Below are 21,573 nucleotides of genomic sequence, written 5' to 3' on the forward strand. Positions count from 1 at the left end.
GTCCTATACAGTAAACTGGCTTCCCTCATTAGGTTAGGCAGCATATGTCCAATGGAAAAAGCGAATTCTTGTTTCCCTAGATCACTAGGATCCTCCATTCTGAATTCTTTATTTTACTTAGCTTTAGGGCAGTTAAAGCCTCAGCAGCTCCACAGAGAGGAGTTTCTCTTCAAGGCTGCTGCTTCAAAGGATTTCCAGAGCTGGGAAAGGGACAGTAACCAGCAAATGCTGACAGATCTTCCTGCTTCTGGCCCTGAATGTGTGTGTGTTTGTGTTTTTGTACACCTACACATTGGCCTGAAACCATCAAGTAGCATCCACCAAGGCTCATAACGAAATCTCCCCATGTTAATGAGTACAGTGGAAAGAGGGAAGAATCTGCAAAGAAGAGGAAGAAAAAATTGTTTGGTCAAAAGCAACTAACCCTTTGGGTTTATGTTCAAAGGAATGAAAGTTAACAAGGTGGAAACTTAAAGTGGTTTTGGCTTTAACTGTTTCAAGCACCCTTAGTGTTTTGGGGGCTGTGAAGGGAGTGCAGTGGTAGCCTCAGTATACTTTTAACACAACTATGATCATTTCCTAGGGTAAAGTGGAGTTATCTCCACTTCAATGGGGATACAAGAGATTTCTGAGATTATTGAAATCTGATTTAGTGATATCAATGCAGTGATTGCCCACAACTTTGCCTTGGACTGGTGAATACTTGAAATAGTTGTCACCAAAGTCCAACAATCTCTTTGTCTACAAACTCAGGGAACCAACAAAAATGAGGATTTTTTAAAAACCTTTTTCTGGCTATATATTACAGTGGAGTAGTAGATGAGTCCAATGATCAGTTTATCTCAGCTTAGAGATGGTGTCTTTTAAAAGACAATTAACTTTGATCACATCTAATGATTAAAATAATTTTTTCTTACTTGGATTATACAAGGGTTAATAGCACAGAGGAATACACTGGGCAATATGACTTCACATAAAAATACATCAGCTCTTTTTGAGGCATCTAGTAGCGTAGATGTGAACACAAATTTAACACTAAGTAAACTTTAATTTTTCCTTCTACTCAGACATTGTATTGTGTGTTATAGTAATTGGACTTGTTCTTTGCATCACTTGGTAAACAAGCAAATGTTAAGCCAATTTTAATGGAAATTCTCCATCAAGATTAGGAACTCTGATAAATGAGCTGTAGCATTTTGTGATTGAATAGGGAAAAGGGTTACTGTCTGCAGAAGTCTGGCCACTCTGACAGGAGGTGAATGCCCCTAGGCTGGAAAGCAGAGTGAAGGCTGTGATGGCTTCTTAGCTGGAAGGGCACCCACTATTCTACACTGCAGCCTTCATGCCATTGAAATGAAACAAGCCCTCAAAGTGGGAGTGCTTTAGCATCTACTTTCTGCAACTTGAGAATCATTACCTTGTGATGTCCATCCAAAAGTTTGATGGAGAAATTAATAACACAGAGGCCCCTGTGGCACATCAGGAGTGTTGCTGGTTTGTGAAGCATTAAACATGAGATGTGAACCGCTGGATATTGCTGCTTCACAGAAAGAGAAAATATGTTTGGAAGTGTCCTTTTTTTTCTTTTTTTTTTTTTTTTCTCTCCCCCCCACCCCCCTTTCTCTGATTGCCATACTGAGTAACTGGCTTCTAGTCTGATAGTGTTTTAGGTGACTAGAATAACAGTCTGTCTCTTTCCACAGTGGCTGCAGACAATCTGGCAGCAATCACTGTTACTTTTTAATATTTCTGGTTATTTTGAGATATCCTCCAAATGTCTCAAAGAAGGCTTGGAACACTGAAGGGGAAAAAGCATTTTTTATTCATTTTTTTTTTTTAGGAATAGCAGCATCAGGAGGAAAATGAAATTCAGCATGCCACTATTTGTTTTTGCAGTGGTCATCACCCTGATTGCCAGCTCTGACAATATTTTCACAGAAAGGGTAACGAAATAAATGGTATTTGTTCTTTATAATAACTCTTTCAGTAGAATGTCAGGACCTGCATCTAAATGAATATATTCACATTTTCATGTTCCCATTTTTTATTTAAAGCTTTCCCTCCCAACTTTCTGAAACTACTTCATACAGACTTGGTAAGTTAAAATTAGGGTTCATGTAGTGGATAATGTCACATTTGAAAGCTAATCTGTAGAGACCTAGCTGCATGAACCTGTAAAAGCTAGATCTGATTTTTTTTTTTTTTTACATATTAAGTGTTTGTTTAGTTTAAATATGTCTGTATCTTTTTTGAGCAGTCTGAGCAATTTGCATGCTATGCAGCAGTCATCTTCTATACTTTATTAAATATCTGTCAATTATAAATATCAAGGTTTTACATTAATGTCAAGATAGTACATCAAAAATTCATGGAATATGTGACTTTTTTCAAGGGTATTTAATACTTAATGCATTTGTGTCATTTTTCTTTCTAGATATATTGACAGGTTTTATTAAGTGTTTGTTAGGGAGATTTCATTTTTACCAAGGGACTATAAAGAGAAGCTGCATACTAAATCAAATTCTTAATCAGAATATTGTTCTTTTTTGTGTGTCTTCAGATTCTTGTAATCTATAGGGTTTTTAAGTTACATAGTAAAATAGACCAAATCAGAAATCTAACATGATCAAATATGCTGACGTATCTTAACTTTAAAAGAGCTACTAGAATATTGTACCACAGGATGTTATAAATATGGTAATTACATATGCTGGGATTTTTATTCTGCTCTGTGTCTTTTAGACCATATATTTTGTCCTTTATTGTAATTTACTAGTGTGTTTATGTGAGTTACATCTGGATGGTGTCCACATAGGGGCCATCCCAAAGTTTCACAGATTTACAAACCAGAAGGATGACAGAGCATTTGGCAGCATCCAGGGTCTTTGCCCATGGGTTGGGTGTTCAGGTTGGCTCTTACAAGGGGGCTGCTTGTGTGAAGTGAACAATTGATCTTCCTGCAATCCACTGGTCTAATACATGTTTCCTACAGAGAGGACAATGGCAACGTGTATAGATCTTGCATCCTACAGTTGTTTGCTCCAAGTTGGGGTTGAGGCTGTGGGCTGGTGCTCCTGGAACGGGGTGTGTGCTGGAACGGCACCCAGGGGCTGTAGCCGTCGCTTTTTGGCTGTTGAGCCCCTGCAGTGTCTGTGATGCCTTTTCACTTCCAGTGCATTATGGCCATAGTCATTCTTACCCTTGGAAAAACAGCATGTTCTGCTAAATCCTGCTGTTTTGGGGGCAGGAGAGAACAGAGAGGACATGCAGGGGTGTTTGCGTTCCCGGGACCTTTCTCCTGGGATGGACAGGTTCGACCCTGCTCGGCGGGGCGCTTGTCCACACTGCAGGTGCGCGGTGCGGCGCGGGCTCTGGGGGTGCCGGCGGCGCTCGGCCTGTGGGCTGCCCTGGCCCCTCGGAGCGGAGCAGTGCGCGATGCCGCTCGGCCTGTGGGGTGCCCTGGCCCCTCGGAGCAGTGCGCGGTGCTGCTCGGCCTGTGGGGTGCCCTGGCCCCTCGGAGCAGTGCGCGGTGCCGCTCGGCCTGTGGGTGTCCTGGCCCCGCCGGGCGGAGCGGAGCAGTGCGCGGCGGCGCCGGCAGGGGGCAGTGCCGGCCCGCGCGGCCCGCGGTGTGAGGGCCCGGCCCGGGGGCGGCGGGGCCGAGCGGCCGGGTACGGCCGGGGCCGGGGCAGCGGCACCCGCGGGGCTCCGGGCACTGCAGGCGGAGTGCCGGATGTAAACTTGAGGCGCACAATGAAACCCCGCTCCTCACACCGATCGCCACGGGCCGGAGGGAAACGCGGCCGTGCTGGAAAGGGAAACTGAGGGGCTCATACTCGCAGTGTTGGTGCTGTCTTTCCCCGCTTAATTCATCAAGCTGCTGCAAAATACATCACTGACACTAACAATAAGAGTTGAATTAGATTGTCATGAATGAAAACTATAGGGAGGGTTTTGTTAGTAGTAATTAATTCCAGCTGAAGGCTGAGTTTCTGTGTTCGTTTCTGGACTCGGGTCTGGACTGTCCGGCAGCGAAGGTGCCTCCTGAGATCTCTTGGCTTTGTCTCGGTCCTGGATTAGTGCTGAATGTTTTTGTGAGAAGAAACAACTGTACCATGTGTTGCTACAATTAAATTCGAAGGGATTTATTACACAATGACCGTGCTATCGATGTGAGTGAAAGTCATATGGAAACGTAGAGTGCTGTACAAAGAAAAAAAAATTAAAAGTGAGGGGAGGGACAGGAGGCGCTGGAATTGTTAACTTCGGTCGTGTTCCGGAGAAAGCCCATCGGAAGGGTTAACCGAGGGGCTGAGGGAGAGCTGCCACCTGGGACCTCACACCCAATTGGCAGTCTTTTGTAATATATAATTTGCCTAAAATTGCGCGCTGAGCACAAGCTTTTGTTTTCTAATTGATTTACGGTTTGAGCCACTTTTACCTCATCCCCTACTGTCCTGCACACAGTGCCAGCAAGTACATTACAGTGAGAAATGATAAATTACCACGCACTTGTGATGCTAATGCATCAAGAGTAAAAAACTGCGTACTACATGGAGCTTCATGCATTAAAAGCGTCGCAAAGATAGAGCTATGCAAAAAATCATTTGTATCTTCTGAAATAACCGTTTGATCATTTGCTTCAATTCGTCTCAGAGACCTAATTGAACCTGAAGATTAAAATTTATGCTGCTGTGGCTTTCCATTTGTGAATTGGAACAAAGTTCTAAAGAAAATGTGTGAATGTGGGCTTAAAGCTACCTGTATTTTCGAGACTTTAAATAAGTTAATTAGTCAGAAAAATAACGGATATCAGAGCTTCTTAAAGCTTTTAGAAATTAAATGTTTGCTTGTTAATGAGAACTGCGTTACACGTTCTCAAATGACACAGCTCCACTTTTAGCAGCGTGTGTAGATGGGTTAATGTAGATAGTGCCTAATCAGTGTTTGTCACCAAAGCTATTTAAATATTTTAATCTGCTTTTGTTTCAGAGGTGTAGTGCAACTTTTACTGAATAATACTGTTACAGGTATCAAGGAAGAATTGAAAATCTTGTATAATATTTCTTGCATTTGTGAAATACCTCACTGATAACACAGAGGAGAGGAAAATGTGGAAGTTGGTGAAAGCTAATGCACACTTATTGTCTGATTTCTTTCTCCCACTGTGCATCGAGGGCTGGATTGTGTTTTACCTTCACATACTCAGTCCACCTTAAAATTTTTTTATTTTTGTACAATGTCTGTGGGTTCCAGCCTTGAAATATGAAGAAACAGATTTATGGCGGCTGCTGGGCACAACAAATTAAGTTGACAGTGATGTATGAGAGCATAATAGCATGATGATCCCTCTGTAGCGCGGCTGGACGCCTCCTGCTTCATTTGGCTCTTGTTAGGATCTGTTAGGCAGCTAAATAATGAAATTCTGCTGACTGATTTCTGATTTCTCTTTTCTTCCTCTTTTCACCTTTTTATGCAACTTACATTTTGCAGACCCATCCTAATGCCAGCAAACTGCCCTTAAAGGATTCTTTCACTTATGACGACTACAGGTTGGTCTGTCTTTTAATTTTTTTTCTTTGTTTCTTTTCTGTTTTTACTAGGGTAAAATATGGGGCCCTGGAAGTCTTAATTGGTGGGAAAGCCCTATTGTTACTGAAACGTTAATTGTAGAATTTGATACTAATACACTTTATTAATGAAAAAGAAAGTGAAATAAATATGCAGATTTTAATTGTTACAAAGGAATAGTCATTCATTATAAGCAGTTACTTTATCCCACTGGCACACATAGTCAGATTACTAAGGTTAATTCCTTGTTTCTTAAGAAAATAATTCAGTTGATGTGGCAGGAGTTTTAGGGTTTGGGGAAATTTTTTTAATTTCTTTTTTTTTCATAAAAGGCTCTACCAGCACACATTAGCAAAAGTTAATATCTCGAGCTGCTGCTGTTGAACAGGGGAGCTGGAGAATGGAAGTTGTACACATGAAGCATGAGTGTCACTTAGAGGTGCTATAAGGGGTGACAGAACTAAGATTAAAAGAATAATAATTAAGATAATGAGAGCTTTAATTCTGTTAAATGATTAAAATAGCATGAATAAAAGGCATTCATAAGGGATTTTCTAGCCTAGTTGTACTTGTGGGTAAGGCTATGAAAGTGGGATTTCTGAAGCATGCCTCCTTCACTTAAAGGGAGGAACACACCAATTTACAAGTGAGGTGTTCTAAAATTTTACAGGCAAATTGCAACAATTAACATGAAGCATATTGTTACTGTGTTTCAAGCAGTGTTTGTATATGAGAATTATCTACAATTTAACTTTAACTTTCTTTTTAGACATTAGGTTGATTTCAGTTTGCCACTGTCTTTCTTACCAATCTAGTTCTTCTGAAGAAATCCTTCACAAGTCTTATTCTGTATATTAAGTACATGTTAGTGGTGGAGTCCGTGGGAATTAAAATTATTTTTGACCTTCTCCTGGTGGCATCTTTTTTTCCCTCAAAAAACCTCACAACACATATATGTAGTAAGGCCGGAACATGGTGAGACTAAGATACTTTTTTCCACTGGTGGTTAATATTAATTTTTTTCAGGTATAAAATAAAAATTGAAATTCTAGAAAGTACTGAAATCCTAAGCTTTTCTAGAGATTTTTATGTTTGAAAAGGTAGCTTGCATTTTGTGTACTTAACCTGACTTAGGAAGGTTTTGAAGGATGTCCATGTGCTAAAGAATAGCATAATACTCCCTTTATGGTTTTTACCTGGATATCTGTTTGGAATGTTGTGGCTTTTTTCCCTCTCAATACTATTGAGCAAAAAATTTAGCAATACTGACCTAAGCCAAAATCTTGCAGATTGAAGAGGAAAACTTGCCAAAAGATTGTGCATATGTCAGGTGGTTGCACTGGTTTCCAGTCCATGCAGTCCATAAGCTTTTTAGAGAGTGAGGGGGAAAACACACCCTGGCTCTTACAGGAGTTTGTGCACAGATGAGAGCTCCTGCTGCCCAGCAGGAGAAGCTGCAGGAGCAGGTGACCCTGGGTTTGGGATGTGTGGTGTGAGGAACATGTGGTGAAGGGCTGGGAAGCAGAAGCTGACATAGGGAGTGGATCCTGGCTGAGGATGCAGCCAGTGGAAGGTGTGAAGATTCTCTGCAAAGAGAAGAAGGATCTCAATCCTGGTTTGGTTTTTGTTCTGTGTGCCTGTCTTGGAAACCTGGGAGCTGCTGCTTTTCCTGCAAGTGATATTGCCTTCTACTATTCCTACAGTCAGTGTGATCTTGAAGGAAACTAAGTTTGGAAACTCCCAGTCTGAATGATTGCTTCAGGTGGGATATGGGCAATTGTTTTTTAATGCTTTGAACATTGACCAGCTCATGGTTTTGCCTTTTGCAGATGGGCAGTTTCCTCTGTTATGACACGGCAGAACCAGATTCCAACAGAAGATGGTTCCAGAGTTACACTGGCTCTAATACCTTTATGGGACATGTGTAATCATACTAATGGACTGGTAAGGATTTCTTCAGTGTTGCTGAAAGACTTTAAAGCTTAAGTATTAAGTCTTTCAACTGCTATACAACAGTTCAACTGCTATACAACAGTTCAGTAGCACTTTCTGTTATGCTTCTTAACACAGGTATGTTATCTTCCCAAGAAATGCTAAAAAAACTAATATCTGAAAGAAAGGTTTGTCAGTTTCTCAAATATCTTATAATAGCTTTTCAGGCAGAGCTTTCTTCATCTAGAGAAAACTTTACAATAGATTTGATGCTTGTGTAAATTTATGTCTTATGTGCATATAATGTACTTTAAAAAGTTTTCATTTACATGACATGTCCAGGCAAGTCTGCATTGTCTCCTGACATGGAGCTTTGTTTCTGGTGGGCTGAAGAAGATGCACAGCACAGGACAGAATTGTTCTGAGAACAGAAAGCAGGCACTGATGGATGTTGCCTCTTGTAGCTACCACTAGGGAAAGTGGGTAAGAGATTTGCAACTAAGAAATACTGCCTGCTCTCCTAACCGTGCCCAAAGAGCCTTGATACAGAGACAGCAACAACAAGAACAAAGCCTAGTTCAACAAAAACAGTACATCTGTTACTACATCAAAGAAACAAAATGCAAAAATACTACTTTAGGGCATATTAAACATTTAAAAGGTGACATATGTATATAGAAAGTCAGACCTGCTGACATTTTGGCTTACGTGCGCTAGTTCAGGGGATGATTCCTGATTTCATTAACAGACTAGTTAATGCTGAGATGAGGAAATGGAAACCCAGAGAGGCTGGTTTATCAATGTTGTTTAGTCATGCTCGTGCACACTTTAAAAGTCATACCCCCTACTTGTGTTTCCAGTAGATATTATTTATTGTAAGCACTGGATATAACCATCCTATTGAAGTGATCTGTTTCTCTTGTGGGAGGCTTGACCTGAGTGTTAGGACAGCAGTATGTGTTAGTGCCGTTGGTGCAAAAAAAAGTCTGTTTTAAATGAACAAACTGTAAAGCAAGTTGTTTTTCACTTGACATTTAGCTAATTTAGTGTTACTATGACTGTATCAATTACAGCATGGTATGCTAGGCTACAAAGGTGCAAGTGTTTGGGGTTTATTATTTATTTATTTATTCTTCCTTATTGCAAGGTGATTACATGTTGTTCTTTAACAGTGATTCTTGCCTTTGCTGATTTGTTATGCAATCTCACAGCTTTGATACAGCAATAAAGTTCATATGAGAGTCTTCAGTATAAAGAAAATTGCTTAAAATTCAGAAATGTGTAATTTTGTAATATAAGTCATAGCTGCAAGCGTCAGTACTTCCTGTACCCTTTTCCTGCTGGGCATCTCTTTCAGATGCTTTTGCAGAGACTTGTCTGTATTCATTAGACAACTCTTAATGAATGCCTTCAAAGTTGGGATTAGAGTAAAGAGGAAGAGAATCAAGGTTCTGTGAGGGAAAATTTAAGCATATATTAAAAGAGCAGCTATTTATGTTGTTTTACTCATTCAAACTTCTATTTAAATTGATAAAGTAATTTTTATTTTTATTATGCTCTTTAAGAGTGGGTTTGATTCGGAGCCAGCCTCTGGAGCCAAACCTCCTAATGCAGTAGTATATCAGGATTTGAAACATTTTTTTATGCTGAAATATATCCTAAAGGGCAAAGGAGGTTGTGCTGAACTTAAATGCTTTGTATATATGTAAAGATTTCAGTCATTTATTTAATATTTCTAGGGAAAATAATTTAAATGGATATAAATTCAGGAAGGATAGAAAACTGTAGTATTGGTAATGGGCTAAGAAAAGCTACTGAAGCTATTTCTGTTGTGTGCTAGTTGCCTTTTACCATTAGAAATGGGGAGTGACTGCTAAGATAACTGTAGGCTGCCTATATCATAGTTTATATTATTGTAGAGTGAGGTGAGGATGGGCTCTGCTCTCATCACAGCACAATCCCTGTAAAATACATGAAGGGAGCTGTTATTCATTGCAGGAAAGTAAGAAACAAAAGGTGACATTGAATGCACCCTGTGTAGTTTATTCCAAATGTAGTGCTGAAATACCTCCCAAATCAATCAGCTACCATACATGTCCTTGTTCTTGCTTTATTCCACAGGGCCCCTTTCCATGAGCTAGATAATAAAATGCTCTTTGGATTTGAACTGGAGCTAGGTCCATCCAGCTTTTTCTTGCCTCTGACACTATTAATTAGATCAACCTGCCTCTAAGAACTATTTCAAAATGGTTGTCTTCATGCATTTCTCATTGTTATTCTTTAGTGGGATTGTATTTTGACAGTCAGAGGTTGATTACCAGTTCTGACAGAGCTTTGAATAAGCTACATTCTGCCTGTTGGGCTGGGTCCATCCTTAATCACTGACCAGGCAGACTATTGCATGCTTTATACACAACTTGAAATTCATGTATCAGTCTGCTTCAGAAATAAAACTGAAGGGATGCAATTTGTCAGCTATCATGTGGGAAGAGAAGTAAACACCCTGTTAATTCTCTTACGTGACTGCTATTAAAAGAAAGAGGAAATAGGAGTCTAGCACTCCATTATGCTTTATAGAAAAGTCTTTCAGAAGTGCTGCTGGGTTTTGTGTGCTGTTTTGGGTTTTTTTTTTTTAAAGCAAAACTAAAAATTTAAAAGAAAGATCAGTACTCCAGTGAGGCATGCTTAAACTGACAGAATCCTCCTCTTAAAATAATGGAATTTCCCTAGTCTGTGAAAGCCTTCTGTTCCACCAGCATTTCAAAGGATTGGGGTGGACTTTTCACATTCAGAGCTATTTCACTGAGTTTACACACTTAAGAAAATTTCAGGACAGGTCAAAACTTTCTTGTTTGGATGAAAAGTACAGTTTTTCAGAAGATGACTGATTTGTAGAAGGTAGATTTGCTATCCTCTTGAATTTGTAACCTGCAATTCAGGGTAGGATAACTTTCTAAACCGAAAATCTTAATTAAAATTGTGCAGTCCAAATTAGAGACTGCACAGGAATTTCTGTGTTCAAGTGGTGCAGCCTGTGTTTCTCAGTGGGCTGTATTGCATGACTCTTGTGTTCTTTACTGATCTCCACAAACCCATTTAACAGACCTGCAGCGAGGCATCTGCACAGGGAGCTTTCTGCAAGCGTCTGCAGGGCTGGGCTGCCCGTGCTTGGGGCTGACATTTTGGATTTGCTCCATTTGAAAGCACTGTTTCATCTGACAAATGCACATTTAATGATGCAAGCAGTGCAAAACTATTAATGTGTGAGCCATCAACCAAGCTTTTGAAATAATCTGAGGAGTTCTGTCTTCGGACAAGCTGCATCCAAGATGGGAATCGGGCTATACTGCAACTCATGTCAGTCAGCTTACAAAAAAGTATGTTTTCATTTTTGAAGGCTGAGAGAGAATTGCTGGCTTCTTCTAGGTTTTTCCCCAGGCTCAGAGCATATTTTTCCATAAGTTACCTCTGTCAGTACTGAACTCAGACTACCTACCATAAAAGTTGCTTTCTAATTTTTCAGCAGCTTATGTTCCATCCTGTGGCTGCATCTCTGGTCATACTATTCAAGAACATGCTGTTCATCGCTTAATAAAAAATATTACATTTTTAGGATAGCTTTACTTGTTAGTGTGACCCCTTTACAGTTTAGTAATTATTTTGGGGGAAGTGCAGGTTTGTCAAGAGAGTTTATCCTCTTCCATTGCCAGCTACCATCTCAAAAATCCTTTTAGCATTTTAAGAGTATTACTTAACTTTTAGATAAAGGGATTATTTTCAAGTAAATTATAATTCTCTGAAGATTGTATCCCCTAAAGATCCACAGTTATCTAATCCTTTTTCATTGAGAGATCAAAAATGTGTTGGCAGTTGAAGGATAAAGCACAGCATATAGAGCTGTCAGTGCCTTGCTCCCTTGGGCCTCATGGGAGTGACTGAAATCTCCAGAACTTTATAACAAGCTGCCAGCTTTAGCATGGTACTTTGTCTGTGCTCTGTGGAGGGTACCTTCCTCAGAGCCTTCTGTTCACTTCAGGTAGGTTATTTCCTCCATTAGATTACTGTAATGCAGAGACTTTTTTTAAAAAAAAGAGATTGCTCAGGAATCGTAAAGCAATCACTATCAGCTATATTCTGTTGTGCTGAGAAAGAAATGTGTGCAATTCCTATTGTTAATATTTATTTCCAATAGGGAAATTTGTCAGTGGTGGGAGAGAGAAATATAAAATGCTAAAGGTGCTTTTGTCACTCTTTTCCTGGATAGATCACTACAGGCTACAATTTGGAAGATGACCGGTGTGAATGTGTAGCACTTCAAGATTTCAAGGCTGGAGAACAGGTAGTGTGAAGAGATGTCTACATTATTGTTGGTCCATTAAGTTCTGTGAACACTTGGTGACTCCCTAGAAAATTTTAATGATGTAGTGGTGTGGATTAAACCCTGCTGCATTTGAAATTTATTATGCTGAGCTAATTTTGAGTGAAAATGGTACCAAACTAAATACTAAACTAAATATTTTCTATGACTTGGTAGACCCCGACTGTAGGAGAGTTTTATTCCTTGTGTTTTAAAGAACTAGTTGAAATTTTTAATCATGGTGAGTGAACATACACAGCCACCAAGTTAGGAATTCTGGAGGAGCTTAGTAAAAGGCCCTATCCAAAAGACCAAAGATAAATAATTTTTAGATTTGTCTGTAGTAAGGGATTTTAGAGTCTTTTTTAACAATGGTGTTTGTTGGCTTATGTTTCTTGTTAGTCTTAATTCACTTAAAAGAAGTGAAATGCAGTACAGTTGCCAGTCATTTTAACCCACGCTGTTGTCATTGCAATGCTTAGTGGAAATGAGAAAGGACCTAAAAACATCCTGTGTCCCTTTCTCACAGGCATGCATGCATTTACCTCTTCATGCTGAGACAGCAGGAGAGTCTTGCAAAGATGCATGGAACAGTTCAGAATGCAGTATTTTGATCAGAACTGCTCGAAACCAAAACTGAATGTGTCCAAACTAGGGATGCACTGCAGACAGTGGTTCCAGGAGTGCAGGAAGCCCCTGTGCTGGGTCAGCTGCCAGCCTAAACCCTCAAGTGGAGCAGCACTCCTTCTCTGACTGCTGCCTGTGCAGTCAGCATGGCCAGACAAAGCCTTTGTCCATGAAACATCCTGAAATGTTTTGTAACTCAGCCTCTGAGTTTTTACTTTTACTCTGTTATTTTGCCAGTCTTACTATTTATAATATTGTGATTTTAATTTTTCTTTTGTATCTTACCTTTTTGTAACAAAGAAGTGTCTGGCATTTTTTCTTTATTGAATACATCTTTCCAAAAGTGTATTTATCCTTATTGCTATGCTGAGGTTTAGTGATTGTATATTTTTGCTCTCAGAATTTGTTATGGTAGTCAAATATTTTCTGTTTTTTCCAATTGTGGTGTGATGAGTTAAAAGGGGCCCACAGTTTTTCCAGAAGTGATCCAATTTATAATTTTCCACAGCTGGCAATGGATGTGTCATATAGCTGTTCTGGCTGCTCTCTCCATTTCAATTATAGAGGGTTCCTATATTTCAATTTTATTTTAGTAGTTTCACTTTGTCTGCTATTTATCAGAATTTCTGTGCAAACTTTAACTGTTAGTGACATCTTTAAAGCACTGTAATTATATAATGCTTCAGTCCTTTAATATACCATGCAGATGTCATTTCTTACAGTTTTAGCAGAAGGAGTGTATGATCCATGCTTTTACTACTAAAAAATGTTAGGCAGCAGAGGTCCACAGAGTCTGTCAAACACTGGCCTGAAATAAAGCAATTCTCACTCTGTTTAATTGGATTTTTTGTAAAACAGTCTTGGGGTGTAAGAGCATACTGTGTAATCTATACAGGTATGTGACTTTTAGTTTAATATGAGATGTATCACAGTAGTTTTAAAACTTGAGAGGGTGAGCAACTCTCTCCTCACCCACTGCCTGAATACACCTGGTCAGGTCACATGTTCATCAGATGAGTGTGTTACAGTATAATGTTCAGTATAATTCAATATCATACTTTAGCATTTAGTGCTTAGGATAAACAGCTCTTACACAAAATTGAAAACAGAGAAAGTAAATGGCATCATTGCTGTTACTGAGCCCTTTAGAGAGCACTGTGTCTTTCTCTGTCAGCCAGAGAGGAATGGAAGCTTGCAGGCATCCAGAGCACTGCTGTACCCTGAGGTTCTGAAGGGAATTCTGTAACTGCTGGGACTTCTTTTTCTGACTGACAATTTTGTTATCAAACACAAATGGGAAAATATCCTCTTGATGTGGGAGAATACAATTGCTACTCTGACCTCTAGTCCCATGAATTTCATACTGCCTAGCCCTGAGTTAAATCTATTCTGCAGGTTATATTTAGGAACTTCTTTTTATATGTGAATTAAAGTAACTATATGTTTTATAGAAAAGAGTTCAGAGTAAAACAAAAATAAATACTGGCTGAACACAGCTCAGATCTCTCTGTATGATGTACTGTGGTATATCCATATCTTAAGGTAACATTTAAATGAAAGCAAAGTTGATCTATCAGCAGTATAGTTTTGAGTGGACATTTGGTTGGGGAAAATGATTCCAGAAACACCATTTCTTTTAATGGGCCCTCCTTGTCTCTGATTTTTTTAGCCTTTAATAAACCTTTGAAAGCTTATTTCTGTATGCTGGTACTTCATTTCAGTGTGAAAAACCGGAACATTTTTTTTTAAAGTACAGAATAAGAATTTCTTCTTGCCTTTCAAAGTCTCTGTTATACATGTATATGTTTACATCTACCTCTAAAGTGTAATTGCCATATTGTATACAGCATTTGAGTCAATACCAGAAAACAAAGCATGTTTCTTCATATAACCAAATATACATTGTACTCAGAATAGTGAAACTCTTCTAGAAAATAACTTTCAAATTATGTCAATTTTGTGAGCTGATCTTAAGCTTTTTTCCTGTCCCTTCACTTCTCTTTTCATCCTTCTAGATTTACATTTTTTATGGCACTCGGTCAAACGCTGAATTTGTGATCCACAGTGGTTTTTTCTTTGATAATAATTCACATGACAGAGTGAAAATAAAGCTTGGCGTGAGTAAAAGTGACAGGCTGTATGCTATGAAGGCAGAGGTCTTAGCTCGTGCTGGTATCCCAACGTAAGTAAAACACAATGCCATGGCTTTTTCAAAACATTTCCAAGGTCTAGAGTGTCCAGTAAAGCATATATGGAGCTCTTTTGTGATAATTTTCTTAGGTGTTATATTTCTCCTGTTTGTATAGCAAATTAAAGTTATTGTAATAATATTTACAGAAGTTCTCTGAACTATATTATCATCTAATTTGAACCATATATAAGGAGAAAAGCCTTTGCTTTAATAACCATTTGAACAAAAACAGAGCAAGGATTAATTTGAAGCAATCTGTGGCTTTACTTTCTTTCCTATCCCTTGTAGACATAGTACAGTGCTCAATATGTGAATCACAGCATTTTCCTTTAGTCGTTTCAGTCCAGAGGGTACTATTAGGAGCAGCAGACATGAAACATTGCATCTTCATGAATTTATTATGAAAGCTGTATAAAATAATTTTAAGTGTAAAATTGTAGAGATAATCATTCTTTTCAGATACAAGTTAGGGAAGCTTTTCCATTTGAGCTAATATTGCCTAATGATTTTTAAGTTACTTTTGTAGCAGTACATTTGTTGTATACTTTATGGTCTTTTATGTTAAAATAAGTTAGAAGGTATGACAATTGGACTTGTATTTACTGTTGTTATTTGATTGTTTCTTTTATTAGTTCAAGTGTTTTTGCCTTGCACTCCACTGAGCCTGCAATCTCTGCCCAGCTTTTGGCTTTCCTTCGAGTGTTTTGTATGAGTGAAGGTAGGATATTTTATGAAGATAACCTAATTTATGTTTGTCTTGTTGGGGGGATTTTTGATTTTTTTTTTTTTTTGTTAATGTAGGAATGGGATAGACATTTATATAAAACATTAAGATAGATGATCAGAAAAGTTGAGAAGTTAAAAAGGGATCTATAAGCTACTGAGAACCCCAATTTTGTCCATGTCATCTGAGGGAATATTTCAGTAACTCGGAAAGTATGAGATGATACAATTTTTTTATTTCTTTTAATCTCCCAGACTCTTGTGAATGAGTGAGCTTTGGAGTTGGATCTCTAGTTCTTAGGTTTCAAAATAGTTTGCAGAACAAGATCCTGCAAGACCTAGGGGTTTACATGCTTAAAATCACAGCATTTTAGTCATCACCACTGGAATAATTTATGTATGAAACTGGAATATTCTATACTATAGAGAAAATATGGAAGAGACATTTCAAAGTTCAGTATTTTCAATATTTTATTAATTTTTGAACTAAATATTCAATATTTTTGTAATTGGTAACCTAAAATTTCTGTATTTGCAGACTGTTTTTCTAGAGTTTCTCTTCTGTTACTTTTATTTGTGGGGCAAAATATGTGTACATTTAATAAATATTCACCTTATTTGTGCATGTGAAACTTCTCATTAAATGCTCATAATAGCTCCTTGTTGGTTAGATGCAGTTTTGAAGGTTATGGATGTGACAGTTTGTCATGACAGTGAGAGAACTCCCTTGCAGTAAGGAATGCTGTGTAGATGATGTGGATTTTTTGTGCCAGCAGGAATACTGAAGTAGTTGAGTTTCTGCATGTGGTCTCTTTGCTTTCTTTAATAAAAACAATGTAACTTAGTGTCATGCCTTCACTTCCTCTTGTCATCCATCTCTTAGAACTTACTAAGAAATTAGAATATACTGGAACAGTTCAGTTGGAAGGGACCTACATCCATCTCTTGCAATTGCCTCATACTTCTGGGAAGTAAATTCAATGGAAGATAATTTTAGGATGCTGATGAGGGAGTGAATTTTGACTTGGAGAGGAAAATATAGCTAGTGAATGCTTTAATTGCATTTCTTGGGATATGATTGTGCTCACTTTATTTATATGTCTTAAATAGTGTTTAAGAAAACTGTTTATTGAGAAACAGTTTTCTTAAACATGCAAGCTCTTGGTGAAGTTTGTCATAACAGTTTTGCAGTAGTCAAATTTATTAATTAAAACTTATATGAAATTTGTGTAATATCAAGGAACTCATTAAATATTTTCTGCTCTTGAGTTTTGATGGATGTCTTTTCTGAACACCTGTAGGAAGTTTCTGCTACTGAAAAAGATTATCAAAACAATAGGAAAAAGAATTCCATTGTTATTCCACACTCTTTGGTGTGTTCCTTTTATTCTCAAAAAGTTCATTGCACTCTTTACAAATTTACTCCCTTTCATTTATGAATTACTTTACAAAACATTCTGTTTCACTGACAGAGATTTGCGCTGTGTATGATGAGAGGCTGTGATATCTAAAGTATCTTCATTTCCAGGTGGAGAGAAGGCCCATTTGCTGCTGACCTGAAGATTTGCAGTTGTCTCTTTGAGGCAAATCCTAGGAAAAAAGCAGCATATCTGATAATTCTTATTTGAGGAGAGGGTTATTTTTTGCTAGCTGCTCAAAGATATACGATTGAAAATAAATCTTTCTACAGTTTGTCAACTGACAAAGTGAATGATGAGGTTGTTTTTTAACAGATTGGTTTTATACTTATTGCAGAAGAGCTGAAGGAGCACTTGATAGGTGAGCACGCGATTGGCAAAATCTTCACTCTGGGGAACTCTGACTTTCCTGTTAGCTGGGACAATGAAGTTAAACTTTGGACATTCCTGGAAGCCAGAGCATCCCTTCTTTTGAAAACCTATAAAACAACTGTGGAGGTAAAATCATCATTATGTGTAATTTAAAAGTCTGAGTTCTTCTGTGCATTGTGATTGTAGGAAAAGATATTTTGTCCTCCATCTTGTCTTTGCAAACTTCAATCTGAATGTTAGTACATAATTCATTCTGTACTTTTTAAGTGCAGAAACAGTTTTGCATTATCTAAGGAAAATCAAATAAGATTGCAAAAAAGGAAATTTTGTTAATGTAATTTTGTTAATGTATTTTTCCTTTGATTTTCCAAGTAGAGACTACTTGCTTTTTTCTCTGCAAATAAGATGGAGAATCAGTTTCAACTTGTTGTCTGTTAGTTGCATTCTCCAGACTGCAAAGCAATGTGCTCCTATTACAAATGTATAAGTGAACCTACATGTTGCATGTATTTGTGAAGTAACCTGACTTTGCTTGCCATGCAGACTGATTTATGTGCAGAAATTTTGGGCTTTTTATGATTTCATGACAAATTTCACTGGGACTCCTTGCAGACCCCCTCATGTCCCTTTGGCTCTACATGCTCAGAGAAAGAGATGAGGTGAGGGAGGGGCTGTTTGGTTGTGTGAGGTGTCAGTAGCAGACCTGATTTTTCTTTCCCACCAGGTGGATAAGTCCTTCCTGGAGAGCCATGACCTCACCCCACATGCGACAATGGCCATCAAACTGCGCTTGGGTGAGAAGGAGATCCTGGAGAAGGCGGTGAAGAGCGCAGCTGCCAGCAGGGAGTATTACAGCAAACAAATGGCAGACGGAGCTCCGCTGCCCAAGTATGACAAGGGCCATATTGCCTTGTTGGAGAACACTGTGGCAGACTCTAGACTCCCTATTGTCTTGAGAAACCTAGAAGATGTGGAAGAGCAAGGGGACTTAAAGATTGATGAAGCCATTGATGCTGAAGTCACAGAGAATGGGTTTGTAAATGGTGAAAACTCTTTATTTAATGGGACCAAATCAGAAAGTGAAAATCTTAGTAAAGAGAAAAGCAACAGAGGGACTGAAGATGCCAAAGAATCTTCTTCAGAAAGTACTGATGAGGTTAAAGAATAGTCCTAAAATTTTACTTTCTTGTGAAATTAAACTAGCTGAAGTTTATCAACAGTGCATTTATGTTGGTGTGTTCCTTTGTTAACATTTCTCTTTCTGCAGAGAAAAATGGTTTTGCTGCTTTATATAAAAATGAAATTTTAAGTTATTTAAAAGATTTAGCATCCCTTTTCAATTAAGATTGCCATCTTGCTTTCAGGCAAAAACTGGGGAAAGAGGTGCCTTTGGAAGATTTTGCAGCCCTTTGTTGAACCAAATGTATTTTCTTCCTGGGGAAGAATTGAGCTTTTCTATCTGCTGTGCGTTTGTTGTTCTGTCACTCTGACTACCGAAATTAAAAGCTTGCTCTGCCTCCTGCCAAGAAAAGCAGAAGGCAGGACTGACTCGGTATTCAGCATGAAGGTAGGGGAGCAATACAGCAGAAAACTGAATGAGAGGATCAGAAACTTGGGAGACTGGAGGAAAACCTGTTTAAAATCAGGTGTGCCAGTCCAGAAAAAGGTAAGGTGGCAACCTTATGATTGGTAGTTTTAAATGTCAATGAGAATCCAAATTGTATACACTTAAAGTGATCTCTGAAGATTTCAGTTTACTTTGTCTTTTGTTTACTGCATAAAATATCTTTCTTCTTCAGTCAGAGTTAGGCTGCTACAATACAACATTCGTGAACTTTTAAAGGCTGACTACTTTTTATTTCCAGGCAGTTTTTATTTACAATGTTGGCAGAGCTACTGGAGATTTTGCAAGCAGATAGGCCAAGCCACAGCTTTAAACTGATCAAAGTGAGGTCACTTCCCAGCTTCTTCAGGTTTTCACAATGAGCTAGAGATTTTCAAAGCTACACTTTTGACTAAACCATTATTAAAAGGAAAATATTAATAATGTTCTTGTCTACTACTCCTTCATTTCTGTCTTGTTGAATGTAGCATTGAATTCACATGGTTACCTGATCTCACTCAGCTTTGTCTTTTGGTTAAGATATTAATTGATCCTGCTTTCTCAAAGGAAATGGCAATCAGGTTTATGTATTTTTGGCCCAAGTCCAAACCACAGCCAAGTCTGCAGTGGTTTTTGCCATTTAGATTGTCTTCATCTGATGCACATTTCTTGCGATACCGCCACAACTTAAGCAGGTCTACTGTCACCAGCAGTTTTGGTCACTGTCATAGTCCATGTTTGAACTTCTGGATGGAAACCATACAGTCCTAGCACTGTGCAATATCAGAACAAGGCTAATTCCATGGCTTGACTTTGAAATTACCAGCCTATTAGGAGGAGAGGAGGGCAGAATATTTTTATTTTGTGGATCAATTCAGAGGAGTATAAAGTGGTTTCAATCCATTCTCAATATTAAGGACTTTGTCTTTTACTTTTGTATCCTTAAGTTCATGATGATGGATAGAATGGAAAACTTGGACAGTTGTTTAAAACTCAATAGAGGTTGCAAACTGCTCATCGAAGATCAGTTGCAGTAAATCGTCTTCTGGCACATTTGTAGTTTTTTTAACCTTTGCTTCTTTCATACTGCAACCTGGAACATGTGGTTTTGCATCAATCTTTGGTGCAATACACATTTAAATAGTGACCTTCTTTCAGGTTGTCATAGAAGTTCTGGTGTTCAGCTAGCATCAGTGTGGGGAAAATAGAAAAAAATAGTTTTTTAAAAAGTATTTCACAAAGAATGGCATGTTGCCATTGCACCTTGGATATTGCTTCATCACTAACAAGATGCTGGACCAGTATTTTTGTAACTATATGCTGCCTTTGGTAGAATGTCATGGAATTGTTGTCTTGACAATTTAAATGTCATACAAGAGTCATTACGTTTTGGTTTTTATTAGGACCAATACTCCACTTCTGTTTCTGCCACTTACATTGCACAACATTGTACTAGATACTATGATGCAATTCTGAAACTAGCCTTCCCTGAAAATTATAACTGTAATTCAGAATTTAAATGCTTTGATTCAATCTAATACACTGTGTTTTGTTCCAGTATTTGCTAATATCTATGGCTTAGCAAAGCCTGTGGTCACCACAGGACAGAATGTGTGGGTTTTCTTGAATAAAATATAGTTCTACCATGTCTTCACTAGTGAGTGTAATATACAAACAAAACCTCTACCTGATACTGACTGCTGTATCTTTTGGGGTCTGTGGGGAGAGGAATATCTGTCCAGGTGTACAGATGAAGATGAAAGGACAAATAGCTGGGGAAAAACAACCAAAAAAGGATTCAAGTAAAAGAAAGGGAAAGTGTTCTACTGAGTGCATGGTCAAATTCTTACTCTTCATCTGTTAGTGTTATTTAGAAAAATATGTTACACACAATAAAAATAGTGAGTAATCTAATTTTGTAATTTGCATTTTTCCTCTATGCATGTAATGGTTTCTTCAGAAGCACTAACCTAAAACTTAAGCTTTTGAAAACTGAGGTGAAAACAAAAAAAATTGGCACTGATGAGCCCTTATTACCATCTGTCATGAAAACAGACCTTTCAAAGCATTTTAAAGTTAACTTTCTTCATAATGTTTGGTTAAGAGGCTGTTCACACTAATCCCAGGCTAAATGCCAAATCTTGCTTCTGTTTAGCTATCTAAAGTATTCCTGTAAGAAAGACATCACTTGCATTTCTCGGACTGTTCTCCAAAAGCAAAACAGGGGAAAAAAAGCCTTTTGAATTTTACATGAACCTACCTACTGATGAATCATTTCCCTAACAACCTGTAACTAGTTTGGGTCCGTGCCACGAGGTGATGTCCATATTTCCCTCTTGATAAAGTCAAATATACAAAATTGAGCAACAACTGCCAGCCTGAAAAATGTTTTTAAAGTGTAAATGCAACTGTAGCTTAAGTGCTGTCATGAGTGAAGGAGAAATGAGAGCCTTCTGGCTGGGGAGGTGGGATGGTTTTTGTTCTTGGCTAGAATATTTATTCTTTGCCTCAGACATCATTATAAGGTGGTATGTACAGAAAATCTGTGCAACCCAACAGTAGATGCCTTCTTGAGGCTGATTTGCCTTTAGGGAGAAATGATCATCATGGAGTCATGAAACTCGCATGATTCAATGGTATTCTGGAAGATTTAGTTTACAAAATCTCCTCTAGTTCACACGTTTGAAACCAGTATGCAGTATCTACTGCTGCCCCTTCTCTCTCCCTCCCTAGTTGTATAGAAAGGCACATGAAGTAATTATGAAACATCATTTGAAGTATT

At 38.3% G+C, this 21,573-nt stretch overlaps 1 protein-coding gene across 1 annotated transcript in view; it reads left to right on the forward strand.

Moving 5' to 3' along the window:
• The window catches only part of SETD3 (SET domain containing 3, actin N3(tau)-histidine methyltransferase), a 59,529-nt gene extending 41,128 nt beyond the window's left edge, over positions 1-18,401 (forward strand). Inside the window, exons 7-13 of the mRNA XM_064714557.1 lie at positions 5,491-5,549; positions 7,398-7,512; positions 11,765-11,839; positions 14,500-14,666; positions 15,308-15,393; positions 17,154-17,314; positions 17,913-18,401. Coding sequence (XP_064570627.1) covers positions 5,491-5,549; positions 7,398-7,512; positions 11,765-11,839; positions 14,500-14,666; positions 15,308-15,393; positions 17,154-17,314; positions 17,913-18,356 — 1,107 coding nt within the window. The 3' untranslated portion in view covers positions 18,357-18,401. The remainder of the gene's footprint in view (positions 1-5,490; positions 5,550-7,397; positions 7,513-11,764; positions 11,840-14,499; positions 14,667-15,307; positions 15,394-17,153; positions 17,315-17,912) is intronic.
• The last annotated feature ends 3,172 nt before the right edge of the window (positions 18,402-21,573 follow it).

The sequence above is a fragment of the Zonotrichia leucophrys genome, chromosome 5 (genome assembly GCF_028769735.1).
Source record: "Zonotrichia leucophrys gambelii isolate GWCS_2022_RI chromosome 5, RI_Zleu_2.0, whole genome shotgun sequence".
Classification (NCBI taxonomy): Eukaryota; Metazoa; Chordata; class Aves; order Passeriformes; family Passerellidae; genus Zonotrichia; species Zonotrichia leucophrys.